At 26.5% G+C, this 19,760-nt stretch overlaps 1 protein-coding gene across 1 annotated transcript; it reads right to left on the bottom strand.

The window, feature by feature from the left end:
* Positions 1–638: 638 nt before the first annotated feature.
* Positions 639–19,528, bottom strand: LOC145839414 (cytoplasmic dynein 2 intermediate chain 1-like). Its single transcript, XM_082946987.1, has 4 exons — positions 19,292–19,528; positions 15,067–15,235; positions 919–967; positions 639–838 (listed from the first exon to the last, which is right to left on the bottom strand). Exons 1-4 carry the CDS (start codon positions 19,302–19,304, stop codon positions 728–730), a joined length of 342 nt encoding a protein of 113 aa, XP_082803113.1. The 5' UTR covers positions 19,305–19,528; the 3' UTR covers positions 639–727.
* Between the last annotated feature and the right edge of the window lie 232 nt (positions 19,529–19,760).

Here is a 19,760-nt window from a genome sequence, read left to right as displayed (position 1 = left end):
CTTTTTAGTCCACAAATTTGTATATTTGGTTTTGAGTAGTTGATTGGGAATTCATTCCATTGATAACTGATTTGCAGTCAAGTTTACTGCTGATTTGACCACAAGTTTGGATATATAGTTCTTAGTAGTTAATTTGGAATTCAATTCATTGATACCTTATTTTTAGTCAAGCTTACTATTTATTTGACCACAAGTTTGGATATTTGGTTCTGAGTATTTGATATGGAAGTTAGTTCATTGATAAGTGTATTGCAGCCAAATTTACGGTCTGTTTGCCTAGCAGTTTTAATAAAAATAAAAATTTTTAAATGCTGTTATTTGCAAATTAATTGAAATTGTTGTACTGCTAAATTTTTTGATTAAATTAACAATTTTCTACGTTTGTATCAATTTGTACTGATTTTATAGCTGAATAAATTCGTTATTTAACATTTTTTGCTTGCTTTAATTTTATGTAAGTGATAGAAATTATCTTAAACTCAAAGCTAATTCTAGCTCATGGATCCTAATTATAAACCCCCCTCCAGCCTAAATTTAGCTAAGATACCTACCAGAAAACCTTCACCGCGGTTTAAAATTACCACTAATAATGTCATCATGCTCAGCGTGAAAAATAACGAGCAAACAATCTCTTGGTAATTTTTTATTAATACAGAAATTACAATGCTTGAATAAAATAAAAACAATTCAATTTTTATTAACTGAGCAAAAAAGGTAGGAAGCATATTTAATTAAGTATAGATGAAATAAATGTATCGAGCATGTTATCTTCTTTGAAGGAGCGCAATTCACTAGATATCTCGTGTAAATCAAAACTACCATCCGTATATGACACCAGCTGTAATTATTTTAATTATCATACTGTATGATATGTAATTATAAACTTTTACAAAAAATAAAATTACATAAAAAACTCACTAGTTTTGCTTTTTTTATGATTTCTTTGTTTAAGCAAATCTGAGAAACCCTGCAGAAATTGAAAACTCGGGTAATAATGAAAATTATTAAAATATTTTTAACATGTATAAGTATTTGTTACATTTAGTTATTGTTTGTATATGTTTAAATGCAGTTTTAGTAATCAGCATATAAAAAAAGTGGTAATATATATTTCTACATGACAGTTAGAAAAATGTTGTGTATTTAACAAAATGATTTTTTCTTTACATAAAAAATTAGACCCTTTAATAATTTTTTTTTTGTGAATTAGCATAGCTGTTAAAACTAAGTATATATTTTTTCCTTATGGTTTGTAGCTATCTTGGCACCAGCTCTATAAAACTTTGCTTATATTCAATGCGTTGTTAATGGTTTTGATTAAGTCTTGGACCCAAAAAAGTATATACCAGAATCTGTGATATCTTTTAGAACGAAAAAACTTATAATAATAAAAAATAAATATAATATAAATAAATAAAAATATAATATAATAAATAAAAATATAATATAAAAAACCAAGAATAGTTTGATGAAAACATCTATGTGTTGCTTCATTTTATAAAGTAATTATTAACACGACCAAAGTAGCACGAGTCTTACAAGACTGAGTGAACCTAGAAAGACTTTTAGAAGGACATCTAGTTGTGCCAAGAGTTTTAATTAAAAGTTAGCGCTAGTATTTAAGCTGATGCTGACAGAGGCGAAAACACAGTTTATGAAGAAATTGTAAAAACAGACATAACTGCATAAAAATTTATGTTACATTTGCAACCTGAAACTAAAGTAATCTCGCATAGTAGAAACATCAGAACAGGTTTATAGATACATAATTTTACTGACAACACACTTTAGCATAGGGGTAGTCTGCCAATGGTGGATGACCTGGATAACGAGTGGATTATTGAAGAAATCATAAAAGCTATTACTAAGATGGCTTGATGGAAAACAGGTAGTGACTGCATACCAGCCGACTTGCAAGTCCTGCTTATAATTTCTTCTGCATAATTTTTTGATCAAATGATAGGGGGAAAAATGGTGCAAAATACATGGGGAATGTCATGTTATAGCCTGGTATAAAAGACAAAGGTCCTAGGTTGGATTGCAACAACCACAGATAAACTTAACTTCTTAGAATTGCTTGTTAAGCTGTTGGACACTTATGCAAAATCTTTTTTTCCTTTAAGTGTCCAAAATTTTGATAGTTTTTAGAAATTAATGTTTTCACTTGATATTATGTTTCCCTTTAAAATTACAACAAGTAAATAAATAAAACTAGTTCCAAAATAAGTGCTAAGTTAAAATGATTTTTGTTTCTAATTTCTTGATTGAACTGGAAATAGCTTGTTTGCGGGTGTTGGCTAAGGGGAAATGAGAGATCGCGTGATCTTAAGTCCAACGGAAATTCTAGAAAAAGAATCGAAAAACTATATATACGCCCAATCAGAGCGAGAATGAGGCATTCCACCTCGAAACAAGCACGAAGCGACATTCTGCTACGCAGAAGAAATAGCGACCGCCGCCATATTTTGATAGAAAACATCTACCGCCAATCTTCAAGCAAGAAGATTTCAACAGCCACCTAATACAAGAAGCCCACGCATTCTGTGGCATCGATAAACTAAAGTACTGCAAATACTCTTTCATCAAATAACTCTATATTGAGTTCCACAATTGAGTCCACAGCGTTCAAGTAAACAAACTTGAATATTCATCTTATCGAGTAAGCCCACACAGACTGTGGCGTCAACCTTAGCTACACTTCTACGAACAAGTTGTTTCTTACATTTAGTCAATTCCATCGTAATATTTATACACATTTATATTATCGTGTCAATTTAATATTGTATTTTTATTGAAATATTTATATATATTTACATCATCGTGCCTATTTAATATTGTACTTTATCGCCACGCTCCGATTACGGAAAGAAGACCAAGCAAACGTTCATCAAGATTCTGTACACTAGACAGACCAACGTCGAGTGCCAGAAACTGAGCGACCGGAGACCAGTAACACGTCAAGGAGGGAATCCAGAGCACGTTTCCCCTTCTTAATTACTAACTTTAAGTGTTTAGATTTATTGCAAGCTGTTATTGCGTTTACTTGTACATAATAAAACAACATTACTTAGTTTTATTATATCTAGTTATATAAATTATATAGTTATGTCCTTAAAACCCCTAAAGAAGGCATTAAAACTAAAACCCCCTCGCACGCGTTCGCGAACCGAAATGAGTTGTTTCGAGACTACTGCTAATCTGGAATCTGACTAGGTTGCCGAGCCTGAGACGGAGGCAATTTCGAAGGAAATCAGTGAGGCTCCTAGTCTGGGTAACAATAAAGCTTTTGCACATGTAGTTCTTCCTCGACTGCAGAAGCTGACTGTATATTGAGTTGCAATGTCAAAACGTTCTTGCACTAATATGAATTGCTCAGAACGACAGCTGCAAGATAAATGCGAGGGACAGTACGTGCTTTTGTATATCGCTTTAACTTTGGTTTTTAGTCTAGTAACTAGGGAAGAATGTTAACGACATTGTTGGATATTATAAAATTTTTTTTAATATTGAGAAGTCTTTTATTCAGCCATCTACCGTATCCGGCCTTTTTTTACGAATATCCGGATCCTAATTTTATAAATAGATCAATTCAAAAGAGCAACAGTTCAAAACGTTTCTGTAAAGATTTAAGTAAACCATCAAGTATAAAAAAACTCACTACAATATTGCTTTAGAAAATTGTAGATGATGTATATTAGACAGTGGGCTGATAAGAGGGGTCAAGCAGTATTTAACTACAGAAAAATAATTTTGTTGAACAGAAAATAAAATCAGGTGTTATACATGTTTGAATAGAATAAGATTTTTGGTTTCAAAACTGGCTTTGTTTTTATTTTGCTTAAACTATTTAAGAATTTATGTTAGTTAAAATGCAACCAGGTTTTGCTATTTTTTAGTTCAAAACCTATTAGAAATTCTTCAAAATTTTTGTTACTATGTGGCTAGCAAAAACTACACAAATACCCGAAATGTTTATTTATTACTAGCATTTTTACTAATTTTTTAAGTAATACTTAAGTATTTTAATATTAGTTTTTCAATAACTCAAAATTTTTCTTTAAAGATTGTTAAAAAAAAATTATTTGAAATATTGCTTACAAAAAACATTTAAAAAGGTTTGGTTTTATAATTTAAATTTGATGAATTTTTCATTAACGTTTCAACTAAATTTGCTCTAGTGTACAACAATAATAAAGTTAGGTTATCTAAATGCATTTTGAGTTTACAAATAATATTTGTTATTTTTCATTAAAAACTCTTCCAATCCCTAATTTAGTTTTAAAAAAAAAAAAGGTAGTTTAATATAATACTAAATGTTGTGAATACTACTTATTATAGAGTTGTTAATTTAAAAAACAGATTTGGACCTGGCCGAGTCCTAATTTGTTGATCTGGTAGATCATTACTTTTCACATAAACATAAGGGCAACTACCTAAAATAATAATAGCGTTTCTAAGTTATTTGTTTCTCAAATACTAGGAGAAATTAAATTACTTACATCACTCCTAAAGCTAGCCACCAAAGATTTTGGATTGGAGAATTGTCGAAAATTTTTGGGCCAAAATTTGCTGAGTCAGCCAAATTTTTAATTATTTTTTAAACTTTTAACACTCAAACTTATTTTTTTGTTATACTTTTTGGTAAGTTGGGATAGGGATAAATAAGGGCATAGATTTCAAAAAACTTAAAAATAATTATTTTTATTTTTAAATTTTGCAGACTCAGCAATTTGCAAGTTGGCTGCAAAACTTTAATTGTAGGATTTTCAAGCTTCCCCTTATACCCATTGTAGTAATTGTATTTTGTTTCCACTCTTTAAAGAAATTTTTAATTAAAAACTTGTTCTCTGTAATGATATGTTTCAACTGTTATTTTAACTGAATATAAAGCAAATAGAGGTTAGTCAATACCAATAGTTTGGAAAAACATTGCGGTTAACAACTTAGTTTTTCATTGTTTTTTTTTGCTCTGTGTATATAAAGTCATTAAATGCAGTAAAGATAAAACTTAAATCTATTCGTGAGTCCTACAGAGCATTGGTAAAGTTTTCTTACAAGAAAAGAGTAGAATTATATAATACCTGAATGTTTTTTGAGAATCAGTGCATACTCTTTTTGGCGTCATAGTTAATGTGAAATACTTGGGAAACCTGTAGCAGACATGTTAAAAAGCTCTGCTTTGTTTACTCGAGCGTGAAATTACTAACTTAAAACAAACCAAAGTTTATACGCTTCATTGCTGAATTACCATAGTAATTGTTAGCATTTTAACAACTCTGACCTGTAGGGTGTAAAAATGGTTGATGAAGACTTATAATTTTAAAAAATATGTCAGTTTCCACAAAAAGGATATTGCTCATCATTTGTTCAAAGAAAATGGAAAATATCAAAAGAAAAGGAAAGTTTAAAAATCTACAAAACCATATGATATGAAAACTTTGCCAGAATCTTGCAATACTAACAGACTAGATTCATATGTAGAAGCAATAGTTATTTGCTCAACTACTAAACAAATGATTATAAGAAACAACTCAAATACTGTATACTTCAATGATGGATTTGGAATGAGTGGAGTTAGCAATTTTGTAACTTAATCTGTCACAATTCAGGAAAGCAACGGACTTTACTAACCATGAGATTTTTTACAGAGTCTTGTGAAAGTCTAGCTGAGCTTGAGAATTCAAAAATAAAAATATTATTAGCTACCACAGGCTACAAATATTTTGCAAAAGTCATAGTTGAAAAGGTTAATTCTGTAATGACTGATAGTACAGATAAGGCATTCTAACATAAAAACCAAGCTCTTCAATTTTCAGGTTTAAAAGCGCAGGAAGAAACTTGAAGTCTGATGAGTTTTGTAAAAATCTAATCTCAGACTTAGATAACTTACATTCACAAATATCAATTACAATTACAGACTTACAAAAAGTTCTTAAAGCATTAAATTAGGAAAATTTATCTAAAAAGCAAACAAATTGAACGTGTTTCAGGCCAGGTGGTTATGTTGCTCTATTTTGGATTGATAGATAAGTTTGATTGGAATTTAGCTAATGTGGTAGAAATTTGCAGTAGTTACAACTTTTTACTATCATATTTTAAAAAAGTTAATCACAGCAAAGAAGGTCATTTTGGATATCTCCTGAAATGTCTAAGGTTATTAAACTACTAATAGACAATTATCAGATCATTAATGAAAGCATTGATGTTTCATACTTTTGCTCAAGTCAAATACAATGCTGTATAAATAATGAAACTATCACAAGCTTAAACACAGCATTTGAAAAAATAATGAATATGATTAGTTATTAACATAAACATTTAAAAAACTTTTATTACTGTTATTTAGTTACCTCTTTTTCGTGTATATATTGCTCACTTCGGACAATTTTTGCCCAATAGAAGGACTAGAAAATCCTTCTTTGACCCTGGTGGCTAGCTTTTGAGGAAAGTCAACCCAACCAAACTTTTTTTGTGACTTTTAAACACAATTTACAATACAAAGAGTAAGTTTTAGTTTTCCATTAGAAAATTCTTTGAAGAATGGAAACAAAATACAGTTACTACAGCTGGGTTCAGGGGTAGCTTGGAAAATCTGAAAATAAACCTGTAAAATGCTGAGTCAGCAAATTTTTTAAAAGATAATAGAAAAACATAAAAAAAAATTTTTTATGTGTGACCTTATCCTTAACCCACCTTACCCAAAAATATAACAAAAAAATAATTAAAAATTTTACTGACTCAGCATTTTACAGGTTTATTTTCAGATTTTCCAAGCTACCCAAAAATCTTCGACAAATTTTCAATCCAAAACCTTTGGTGGCTAGCTTTCTGAGTGAGACAACTCAACCAAAATTTTTTTGTGAGCTTTAAACACAATTTAGAACCTTTTTAGGGGGTAACCAAAGTTGTACTCAAAAAAATCAAAAATAACATACCCCCCTTCTTATAGTGTATAGACTTTCTTATTCGAGATTAGTGAGCATATAATTCAATCGACGTGAAGACCACTAAAATAGAGGACCATAAGTTATAGTAAACTTCAATATAATTGATTACTTGCTGATTTTTAAATATAAAGTCATAAAATAGTTAAATGCATAAGCTATAATGCAATATATATTATACCAAGGCAATGCAACTATAGAAATAAATGCATGACGGATGGCAATTGTTTATTAACAATAAACGGCAATAACATCGGAGAAAAGTAGGCAGTATGTAGGGTCATCAGATTTATCGTTTAAAAGTAGGTTCACACGGCAAAAATGTTCCTTTAACAAAATCAAATACAAACCTAAAATTACGATTTTAAAATATGTTTGGCACTAAAAAGATATATATAAAGGCTTTAGTACTAATTTGAAAATTTTAACACGGACAAAAAAACTTAAAACACGGCTTCAATCTTTACAGCATAGAAAAAATATGCGATCTCAAAATTAAACCCAAATCTAGCTTTAAATAAACGAAAAGAACTTTTTAGTACAAACTTTAATTTTTTCAGAACCCTATAAAACTGTGTAATTACTTTTTGGCCATAGTGGGGTAAGGCTTTTTTTATATGTTTATGTTATTTTAAAGATCTTTAACCTAGCTTACAGTTAATCGTTACCATTTTTTAGAATAAAAAGTATTTTTTTGAGATACAAGGGTAAAAAGTCGCAGAGTATGATAGATTCCTCGTGGAAGGAACCAATAGAAAGGCGAAAAAAATGTTTCATTAAAATCATATATTCTTCTTCAATGTTTAGGCAATCATTCTCAAACTTTCTTAGTTTAATGTTAACTTTATAATAAACGATCCTATTGTTGGCATAAAAAATGAGTAAAGATATAATTAAAAAAAAATTTCACAGTACTTTTCTTTATTGAACTAACATATGTGTTTATATGTTGTACAAGATAACACAAGCTTCACAGTTTTCAAATATAATTACTGCAAAAAAAGAGTTCAATATAAAGTAATTGAATATGTGTATTTACTTAAATAAAAGCCATAATTGCTATAGATTAATATTTAATAGTAGAAACAATATATGTTATATAATCCGACTGTTAAAATTGTGAAGCTGGAGTAAATCAACAAGCTTTAAGTAATAAATTAATAAGTTTAAACTGAAGTTCTATTAAATGCTATATACTTATCAGGGTGGCTTGGCGTTTAGCCAACAGATCCTTCGCTCTACTAAGCACGAAAGATAGCTTTTTTAAATGAGGTAAAATCGTTCAACCGTATAAATTGATGCTAACAGCTAAACACAACATAAATTTTTTTGAGTGAAATAATAAAATTTTATAATATTTGAATTTATAAACAGTAGTAATGGTAACACAGTTAACAGCACATAGATAAAAAAAATTGATATTAACCTAATCTAAGAATGTGATAATAGTGTGAATATTATAGTATTTTAAGTCCATTTGTTTAGTTGAAGTTCTCATTATTTGTAATAGATATTTAGTTAATATATATCCCAGTTTATATATAGTTAATAAATTTAGTTAGCACATAACATTTAAAAGCTTAAGGTATATACCATAAAAGTTTTTTTTATTGTAAACAACTTTAAATATTGATAGTGATTAGTTAAATAGTTTAATATGAACTCTATTCTGCCAAAGTTTCAAATTTTTGTATTTATTCCGACAGACTTACAGGTAATACTTAGGTTTTCATTTAACACCTAGTGTTAAATTTTCTTTACAAAATTGATTGACCCCTCTTTATAATAGCCTTAGTAACAGTTTGTTTGTTTCTTGGCTCATACAATTTAAATTTGCTTTTATGAAATCATTTAAAGTATATTGCTTTAAAAAAGATGGAGGATATCTACTTTTAGTTAATTTTAAATTTCAGTAAGGTAATTTCAATTAACCCTGTTTTAAATCAGCAGAGTTAATCTGATTCCTCTACTAACTTGATTAGAAAACAACTTTTAATAAAACAAAAATTTTAGACTCAAAACTTTTTGAGTCAAAAGGTGAGTATCAGCAGTAGTGGGCCAAGCAGATCACCATTTAGAAAAATATTGCCCTGCTGGGTTTGGAACCCACACAGGTCAGATGACGCTGATTAACAGCTATTCGCCATAACCGCTCGGCCGTCGAGGCTTGCACAATGTATCATATTTAGCTTTTATAAATTTAGAAATTTTTCACAAATTTCTGCACTTCAATTATATTCTTAGATGTAAGTTCAAGAAATATATGCTAAAACAATTAATTATATGTTTATTTTGCTAATATAACAAAAAAAAAAAACAAAAAAAATTAATAATTTATAAAACAAACATAAGATACAAACTTTTTTTTTTTTAATAATTTGTTTACAACAACTTTAAAAGGTTCTTTTGTGGTTGTTTAAGCAAGTTCATTTAATGTAATTTTTTTATTAAACATGCTCAACTTACATTTTTTAACTAGCTTTCTAATTTATGTGATAAAAACCTCTACTTAGGACGTTTTAAGAGTTTTTTTGTATTTTTTTTTACGAAAAAATTTGTACTTTGTAAGATTATCTTTTTTATAACTGCTTACCAAACCATTTTAAATTGTTTATTGTCATAGAAAATTATATTACCTATACAAACTGTTATAAAGTTTAATTGCCGAACGGATTATTGAACTATCTGAATTGTTATATATCTTGTCAATAAGGATTGTAGCCTATAGGTAGAATTTTTTATGAAAATTTATTTTCCTTGTTAAGTACAATAATTGATTGTTTTTTCATAAAACTTTGTTTAAGATAACTTTAAGGACGCTTTAATTGTGTTTTTGTTTCTGTAAAAAAGTATATTTATTTAAAGTTTATTTACTATACCTGCTTAAACTACATTTTTATTATTTATTGTAACTTTTGTGCTAAAAAATTCTACATAAGAGTTTTATAAGCGTTTTTATGTTTTTTGTTACTAAAAAGTATATTTATTAAATTTTTTTATAAAACTGTAAACTTAATATTAAAACTGTCTGTCTAATTTATGTACTAAAACAACATTTTAGAATTTTGGATACTATAACTTTGTTTTCGTGTCTATTAAACGTTAAAAGTACATTTATTCTCTACTTAAATTGCCTATAAAGCCATGCCTCGTCCAATTACTGATCTTAAATATATACAAAAGGGTTCTACTAAGGACGTTTAAACAGTTTTTCGTGTTTATTTTAACTGAAGACTATTTATTGAAAACATTTATTTGAAACTTTTAAAACTATTACTTATAACTACTAAAAATGATTTCTAGTTATTACGTTTATTTATTTTTTTTTTATTTCAAACATAATTTTTTTTTTGTTTTTTAAATTGATCAAATTCTAACCTTTAAATCTATAAATTTGTTTCATTACGTTTAAACAGTTTCTTTTTTGTTTTAAGAGAAAAAGTATATTCGCTTACCAGTTTTAATCATTTTTATATCTAAAAGTCTAAATTATTTTCAATATACAATTTGTTATTATACTATAAGTAAGTAAATGCTACTTTTTATTACTTTATATGTAAAATAGAAACAATTAATAAGTTGATATATGTTAAAATATCCTTTTGTGTAAGGAAATTTAATTTTTTTTTTAATTTATGCTTTTATTAAAATTATTTTAAAATCGTCTAATTTTATTTTACGTTAAATGTACAAAAATTCTAAAAGTATTAGTTTAAAACTTTTAGATCACTGTTATAAGTTTTATTAAACAACTATCATTTTATCTTAATACTTAATTTATTTATAAAATAGTTTTTGGATAGGTAAGGTTGATTTTTACATGTAATTTTTAATAAAATAATATTTTATCAGATATTTTAACCTCAAAACAACATAACTAATTTGTACAAATAGTAAAAAATAGATAAAGTATAGTGTAAAAATACAGTAAAAACCACTTGAAAATATGCCTGTTTAAAACTGATATATGAATTTGATTTATCCAACTTGCATTGGTTTCATCGCTATTTAACTATTAACGATAATGAACTTTCATATTAGATAACAGTAGGCTTTTTTAAACGTTGAACACTTTCTTGAAAAAAGCTATCTTTTGTGCTCAGTAGAGCGAAGGATCTGTTGGCTAAACGCCAAGCCACCCTACTTATCATATAAATACAGTTTTAGATGTTTAAAGCTATATAAACTAGGAGTAATATAAAAATTTATTACATTAGTAATGACAAATTTCAGTAAACTTGTTTCGCTAGCATCTTTATTGACAAACCATTAGCTTGTAATTTTGAATATGAGTAAAAATATAATTGCCCTTAAAAAATCTATGTTTTTTTTTGGTCATTAAATTAATATTTTTTTTTACAATCGTTATTATAGAATTTTTCTAATAATGCAAGGAATATTTCATTAAAAAAGGAACTCAACTTCTTAAGTAAAGAAGAACAAGATATACTTTTAGTAATTTTATTAAAACTTTGATAAGATATAGGATGAAAATTTTTTACGCTATACGTTTGTTTCGGTATTTTTACACAACTGACTTAATCTAAAAAGTTATTTAAATTTTTATATTATGTGAAAAGCATCTTGTGGTATAGAATTTTAACTTTCATGTAAGGGCCAGTATTGGTTTTTGTAAAAAAATTGTTAACCCCCCCTACCCTATGGCCTTGAAATAAAGAAACGGCGTTAATTTTAATATATAAATTACTTTTCAAATTGTTGTGGTTATCAGAGGTAACGTAATAAGGTTTTAAGTTTTATAGTACAACCCTTTTGGAAAATCCAACAAACTACTTTTGTACGCAGGTACTTTAAAAGTTACGACGTTTCGCTACACAAATATGAGCAGATTTACGTAGAATGTAAACATTTACGTACATTAGAAACAAAGAAGCAAAAAAAGTGCATTATGACCTAATTGTAAACTATTTAAAAAATAGATAACATGCTGTGTTATTTCAATTTAGTTTGAAATGCTCGATATTTTATAAATTAAGCAGAGGAAAACATATTTAAAATATGTAAGTGTTCAAAAAACAAACAAACATTTCAGAAATAACATTAATCACTATATGTTTTACTTAAAATTTATCTATAAATATATACATTTATAACTACAAACAGGTTACAAAAATTTATCTAAAATAAGTTATTTAAAATAAAAGCTTTACTTTAATGTTGTTAATCTAAATTGAACTTAGTAACAACAGTCTAATAATATGATATCAACTTACTTGACGTATAAATAAATATCAATGTTAGTATTAAAAATTTAGTATAAAACTAAAAGTAATGTAAAGAAAACATTTAAAAACTACTAACATAAGTTGAAGTAAAATGCAAAGCTTTTTTAAAACTTCTGAAGACATTAAAAATTCAATTAACCACCTAAAAGATAAAACCATTAGAACCCCAGTAAATATCCCGCCCTATTTTATTAAGTATGCAATTCTATCAATAACTTCTCTACTTTAATTGATTTTCAATTGCTCTATAGAATTAGCTGAAGTACCAAAACAATGGAAAATGTCTTTTGTCATCCCAGTATACAATAAAGGGAACAAACACAATGCGTTAAACTATAGGCCAATATATTAGACTAGTGGCTTTTCTCGATTTTTTAAACTCTATCTATAAAAATTCTAAATAATCTTTTTGACTATAATTTACTATCTGATAAAAAATTTGGTTTTGTCCCTTACCGCTTGTCAAACATTCGACAATTAACATGCTTACATTCATGGATGTCATGGATAGATCCTTACCTCAAAAAAAAATGTATTAAAGTAGTTTAAACTGATATTTATGATATTTAAAAAGCTTTCGATTCAGTATCACACAAAAGATTATTAAAAATAATGAGTTAGTATGACCTACATGAATCCTTAGTGAAGTGGTTCAATAATTTTTTAATTAGGAGATCACAAAGAGTGGTCATTAATGATACGCTGTCAGACCCTTTATCGATATACAGTGGAGTACTACAAGGTGGTGTAATTGGTCCCCTTCTTTTTAATTTACATTGATGATATTAGTTCAAACATTAATATTAAAAGTGATATGAGTTTATTTGCAGTTGATACAAAAAATTTTAGTGAGTCAAATATCTCTTTACAATCTACTCTAGATTTCATCTACGTATGGCTAGAAATAAGAAAACTCGATTTTAATCCTAAAAAATGTAAAATTTTAACAACTAAGAAAAACAAACCGTTTGACCCGATTGATCTTTTAAATTGTAATCAAAAACACTAAGATACCACCAGTTAAGTTTTAAGTAGCTAGGAATATATATCTCTGAAAATTTAAAATGGAACGAACACATAAATTATTTATATAATGTTGCACAAGTTTCATCATATCAAATATCAAAAAGTTTTATAACTAATTCAGCTACTATCCTAACAAAACTAATTTTAACATACGTTCGTCCTATGCTTGAATGCAATACACAATTTTGGTCACCCTAACTAAAAAAAGGCATTAACAAAATTGAGTCTGTGGAAAGAAAATTTACTCGTTTGATATGTAGTCGTTGTAACATATCCAATAGATCGTATAGTGATATATTGGTTAAACTTGGATTGAATTCTCTAGAATATAAAAAATGGGAATTAGATTTATTTACGCTTTATAACATTATTAATGGCAAGTATAAGGTTTTTTTCAGTTATTCCCATAATAAACATCAGTTAAGAGGAAAGAATAGAAAAATAACATATAAATACAATTTTGACAACTGTCAGTAGCAAGGTTCATTTTTTCACAGAGCAAAGACTATGTGGAACAAGTTACCACAGGATGTGGTATCGTGTGAGAGGGTGAAATATTTTCGCTTAAAACTAAAAAGATTTAATTTAAGTAATATACGTATCAGTAAAATTCAGTAACTTTCCACGAAAACAATACATAAAAAAGAAAAATAAATAACATTTTTATAATAATTATTCCATCTGGATTAACTAGTGATTTCTTAATTTTTATATTTGTAATACTAATTAGTTTTATTTCCCTACGCCTCTCCCCTAACAGACTATTAACTTACTTTAATTATTTTTGTACAAATGGTTTGTATGTACTAAGTTATTGCCTTTTAAATCAAGCAAATAAGTTAAAACTTATTAATGAGTTTTTTTATAATTTTAACTTTGTATGTTTTGTTTATGTTTATTTTTTGTTGAATATAAAATTATTTAATTTTCTCATTCTGTGCCCTATTTAAGTGGCTCAGGTTTTGATGCCTGAGTCCAACATTGCACAATAAACAATATTATATTAACAATATAGTTTAGAAGTATATGACATCAAAAAAGCAGCGATATAGAGTTTAGACTAAAAATTACGTAACATTGCTAGATTAGTATTTTATAGTTTAATGTATTATTTTTGCACTAAAAAGGTTTTATGTAAATTAAAACTATCATTTTTCTACTATAATTTTTTTAAACAGAAACTCGCTTTAAGAAATACTTTTAACTGAAATAAAGTAATATAAATAAACTAAAAAGTTAAAACGAAAGTAAAAGATAAAATAAAATTTAAAAAATCTAAACCAAAATAAATCAAAACTGGGTACAAGCTTTCAAGTAAATACGAAATATGATACAACGTTAAGGTTAAAATAATATAAAACACCTAGGACTTGTAAACTATTATTTTATCTATTCGAAAACCGCTTTGAAAAAGTAAAGAAATGAAACCGATGGATTTTTTTTGAAGATTAGTCTACTGTACAAGACAGTGAAAAACTCTGCTTTTGTTCAGAAGTAGCTCCTTATATTTGCTGCAATTGCTGGTCTACTTCTGAACAATATCATAGAACAGAAAATATGTTTACGCTAAACTTAAGACATAGATTTACTTAATTAAAGAACGAATATATTATTATGATTTAATTTTTCTATTCAAGTAAGTATAGGATTAAAAGTTAAAACTAATTATAAAATAAACTGACAAATTTTCAGTGCATAGTAAAATATTTTGCACAACACGGTTACTTACCTAATGTTTATTTAATTTAGCTGCCTTATCACCGAATAGGAAACTGTGTAATATAGAATATACAGCCAGAGTATAAAAAAAATTCAAAGAAAAAACGTACGAGTAAAAATTTTAAACTTACTTTTTGTTTGAATGATCTTTTATAAGAGGAGATAAATTTTGATCTAACAAGTCGAAAACGTAAATATTTTCTTCATTATCAAGTACAAAAAACAATGAAGGATTAATGCTAGACCAGTGACAGTATTTCAAATCACAGCTTTCAAGCTTCCAATTCACTAAAGGTGTACCTATATACGTTATTTATCAAAATGTCTTTGATACATAAAAAATATCTACTATTTTAAACTTTTTAAAATCACAAGTGATAAAAAAGATAAGATTATACTACTGGGATGCAACTTACATTAAATTAAAGAAAATTATAATAAAAAGAAAAATGATTGAATGTGTACTTAACAGTTGATTAAAAGAAGAAAAATAAATAATCAGAGCTGGATTTATCTGTAATCTTGAGTTACATCGCTTGAAGCTAATTAATAAAATCAAAAACTTTTTTGGTCTGTGCAGCATTAAAAAAAAAGCACAATCCAAATTAGGTTTCGTGCAAACCGTGAAGACAACTGATTTACTGAAATGTTAAAGGCAACTGTGCATAAGAAAATGAAGAAAATAAGAACTAACTGTTCAAAAATATAGGTTTAATCGTTTGCTAACAAAAGATCCTAGTGAAATATCTTCACTGGAATATAAAAAAAACAAATTGTTCAGTAATCTTCCTTTATTGTACAAACATATGTTTCTGTGTGTTAACGAATCAACACACTTCAACTGGGTTCTGTAAAAAAATAATTACTGTAGTGAAAGAATAGAAGCATAGAATAAAGTAGATGTATACATGTTTTCATTAAAATAAAATACTTATTACAGATATAATAATAGGTAAAATACTTAATATTAAATCCGACTGTTATAAAACTATATATTATTTATAATATTTTTAATAAGTCTAAAATAAGTAAAGTCAACTAAAATACACAACAAAACAACAAATCATAATATAAACAAACCACTCACGTTAATGGAAAGAATAACTGATTCAAATTTTACTGTTGTCAATGAATGAACAAAATACATTCATTACATCTAATAACTACGTCATAATATAAATGAGGTTATTTCAACTATTTAATTTGTATTGCAAAGTTTGTCAATTTAGTTTTTATGTTTGTAATTTATTTTGAACAAAAATAAAACATCAACCATTAGTTAGTGAATTACTAGCTCTCTTTTTATTGCAGGTTTATACTTAGCATATGGCCACCTTGTTGTTTTACATTTTAATTTTCAACATAACAAAGTTTACTTATAAAGTATTTGAAATATCTGTATGGGATATTTAATTTAAACACCCGACTGCTTCTTTATCGATCAATTATTTTAATAATTATTAAACACAATATATATGTAATTTAAGTCATTGTGATTTTGTGCATGTCGCTGTAACTTAATTATCAGTCAGTACTTTGTAAGCTCAAAAACAAGTTTGGTTTTTTTGTGCTTTGTTTTTCTTAAATTTTTGATTTTTACATTTGAACTAAAACTGCTTCCTAGTTGTATATAACTTTCATTTAATCTTTACAAGCATTTAATATATAATATACATGTTACATCGAGTTTCTGTGACTTTTATTGATTAACTAACTAATGGTTGATGTTTTATTTTTGTTCAAAATAGATTACAAACATAAAAACTAGATTAGCAAACTTTGCAATACAAGTTAAATAGTTGAAATAACCTCATTTATATTATGACGTAATTATTAGATGTAATGAATGTATTTTGTTCATTCATTGACAACAGTAAAATTTGAATCAGTTATTCTTTCCATTAACGTGAGTGGTTTGTTTATATTATGATTTGTTGTTTTGTTGTGTATTTTAGTTTACTTTACTTATTTTAGACTTAATAATTATAAATATTATATAGTTTTATAACAGTCGGATTTAATTTTAAGTATTTTACCTATTATTATCTGTAGAAACTATTTTGTTTTAATGAAAACATGTATACATCTACTTTATTCTATGCTTCTATTCTTTCACTACAGTAATTATTTTTTTACAGAACCCAGTTGAAGTGTGCTGATTCGTTAACACACAGAAACATATGTTGGTACAATAAAGGAAGATTACTGTACAATTTGTTTTTATAAAATAAGAACTATGTTTTTAAGATCAGCATACTATAAACTTCTTTTTGTCTATAAAAATTGATCCAATTCAAAGCAAAAACTAAAATTTAATATTTATTTGATAAATTTCTAAAGCACGCAGTTTTTTGTCTGTATATGATTTTATATAGATAATAGTTAGTATTAAACAAGAACTTCTATAAAATTACAAGATGATTTTGTACTTTAAAAAGCGTGGTTTTAGTAGAACAGGGACTCACAAAGGGAGAAAAATTGCCTTTTTTTACGATTTTTATAAGTCGGGGGCAATAATTAGTAAGAGGTGTAAGGGAGGAACTTTGAATTTTTTACCAGTTGTAGAAATTTTAACAAAACTCACTTAAAAACTTGGGTTTGTCATGATGAGTAAAAAAAAAGTTAGGGCAATAACTAGTAAGACTTCAAAAACTAACAGGGTGGCTACTGGTTTTTGGCAAACTTTCTTTAGGTTTTTAAAATTCTTCCAGGTTTTAAAAAAACATCTTTTATTGAACATTTTAGTAGTAATTTAATCTTTAATTAGAAAGGTGTTATTTGTTAGACTTAAACAATATAAACTATAAAAAACTAATATTATATAATTTTTGTTGTATTTAATTTATTGAAACTAGTACTATTATTCTGAATCAATTTCTTCTAAGTTTTTCTTATATGATTGTTGAAAAGCCTGTATGTTAATATATTTAACATATATAGCCATACAATATAGTTTAAATGTGTTGTTATTTTTAATTTGTTAATTTTTTATTACTATTTATCAACCTTAGATGACGTAATCTTAAAAAATTAAATTAACAAACAGAACGTAACAAAAACGCTTAATCAAAAAATTTTATAACTACCCAGAAATATTAGATAACTTAAAAAAAAAAAAAACTTGTACGGTTTTATACCAGTCTAAATCCAAACTATTAACTATAATTAAATACAAACATTAAACCTAACTAAATGATACTTATTATAGCTACTTTATTCTTATCTAAACAGTATTTATTCCACATTTTTATTTGAACTCATTATGACTTATCTATTATCTAGCTTCTATACATGTTAATACTATATTTTATAGCTTAGTAAAACACAAAAAAGGTTGATAAGTGTGTTTCGAAAAATTTTCTTTTTATTAAAAGATAATGTAATGTATATATCGACATTTTTATTTAAATTTTGTACCCCAAAATGTTATATAGCTACTTTAAATAAACTTGGCACAACAGATGACGTACTATTTTTACTAATAAGTTTAGATTTATTACATCTGCTTATAAATACATTGGGTATAAAACATTTCATCAGACACTTTTGTTTGGTTCTGCTCTTGTTTTTAGTTTTCTCTTAATCCAAACTCTATTAAGTTGCATCAGACAGAAATAGGTTCTTGTTGACTGACTTAACATGACGTTCAAAACAATGGAAATGCAAGGAAAAAGTGTAGTTTTATCAATTAAATTGTTAATCTAACTAATAATTTAACAATTACCAATTAAAAACTTATGGTTTGCTTTTTTAAGTCTAAAAATTATTATGTTTACAATTTTTATTAGACGAAAATTGCTAAAAAATTTAAACTTTAAAAAATTCCAGGTTTTCACGATTTTTGTACAAAATCAAGGTTTTATCAAAATTTTAGTACAATTTTCTAAGTTTTCTATTTTTTTTTTGCCTAAATTGTAAAATTCTAGGATCTTCCAGGTTTTTGGCCACCCTGAACTTACTAACACTAGGTATTCAGGGGTTTGTATTGAAGAGTAAAAAAAGGTTAATAAAAATGTAAAAAGCAAGAGCATTTATGAAAATTAGTTTAAAAAACCTGTTCTAGAATGATTTAAAGTTTAATTGAAATAAATGTTTTTTTTTGGAAAACTATCAAAATAGTTTAGAACATTTAATCTTATAAAGAAAAAGATTAATTTTGATTTAACTTGTCATGCTATTGGTATTTTATACAATACTTCAACTTTAGAATATTCAACAAAATTATTGATATGCAAAATATCATTGCAAGATTATAAATTTAAGTTTTTTTTAAATGTTTATTATCTTAAAAGCTATACATGTAAAATAAAACTCAACACATAAGTATAAACAAATACTATTTAAAACAAAGTATACTTGATTTAGTCATGAAAAGCGATATACTTCCATTTTGATATCCAACAAGAATAAGAGAAGGTAAATATGCATTACAAGATATTGAAACCACTCTGCTTATACTATATCGTAAATTGTAATTTTTGAGAGTTTTATCTCTATTTCTACAAACAACTTCTCCCTGAAAGATATTGCATAACTAAACTGAACTAAACATGTATTGAACTTTAATAAAAAATAAAACATAAGCTGCAAATTTTCTTTAAACTGTTTTGGTAAAAAAATAAAACTAGTTACTAAAAAAGGCGATCAACTGTTTAGTAGAAATTGTATGATATAGTATAGGCGAGGTTAATTTTGTTAGTCTACAAATAAATGGAAGTTAAATAAAAAAAGCAATAAGTAAACAAAAAAAAATCAATACGTAGTTTTTTATTTTGTTTTACTTATTATTTTTTTTATATACCTTCCGTTTATAATTGTTCAATTT

The sequence above is a fragment of the Thalia democratica genome, chromosome 6 (genome assembly GCF_965202585.1).
Source record: "Thalia democratica chromosome 6, ktThaDemo2.hap1.1, whole genome shotgun sequence".
Taxonomy (NCBI): Eukaryota; Metazoa; Chordata; class Thaliacea; order Salpida; family Salpidae; genus Thalia; species Thalia democratica.
The sequence above is the reverse complement of the archived record's forward strand: the minus strand, read 5'-3'. Positions and strand labels throughout refer to the sequence as shown.

What these genes read in the sequence shown, in the direction of transcription:
- LOC145839414 (XM_082946987.1), bottom strand. An exon ending in AAAGATCATTCAAACAAAAA is followed by an intron (nt 968 to 15,066) that starts GTAAGTTTAAAA and finishes CAATTTCTGCAG; the next exon opens with GGTTTCTCAGATTTGCTTAA. An exon ending in TCATAAAAAAAGCAAAACTA is followed by an intron (nt 839 to 918) that starts GTGAGTTTTTTA and finishes AAATAATTACAG; the next exon opens with CTGGTGTCATATACGGATGG.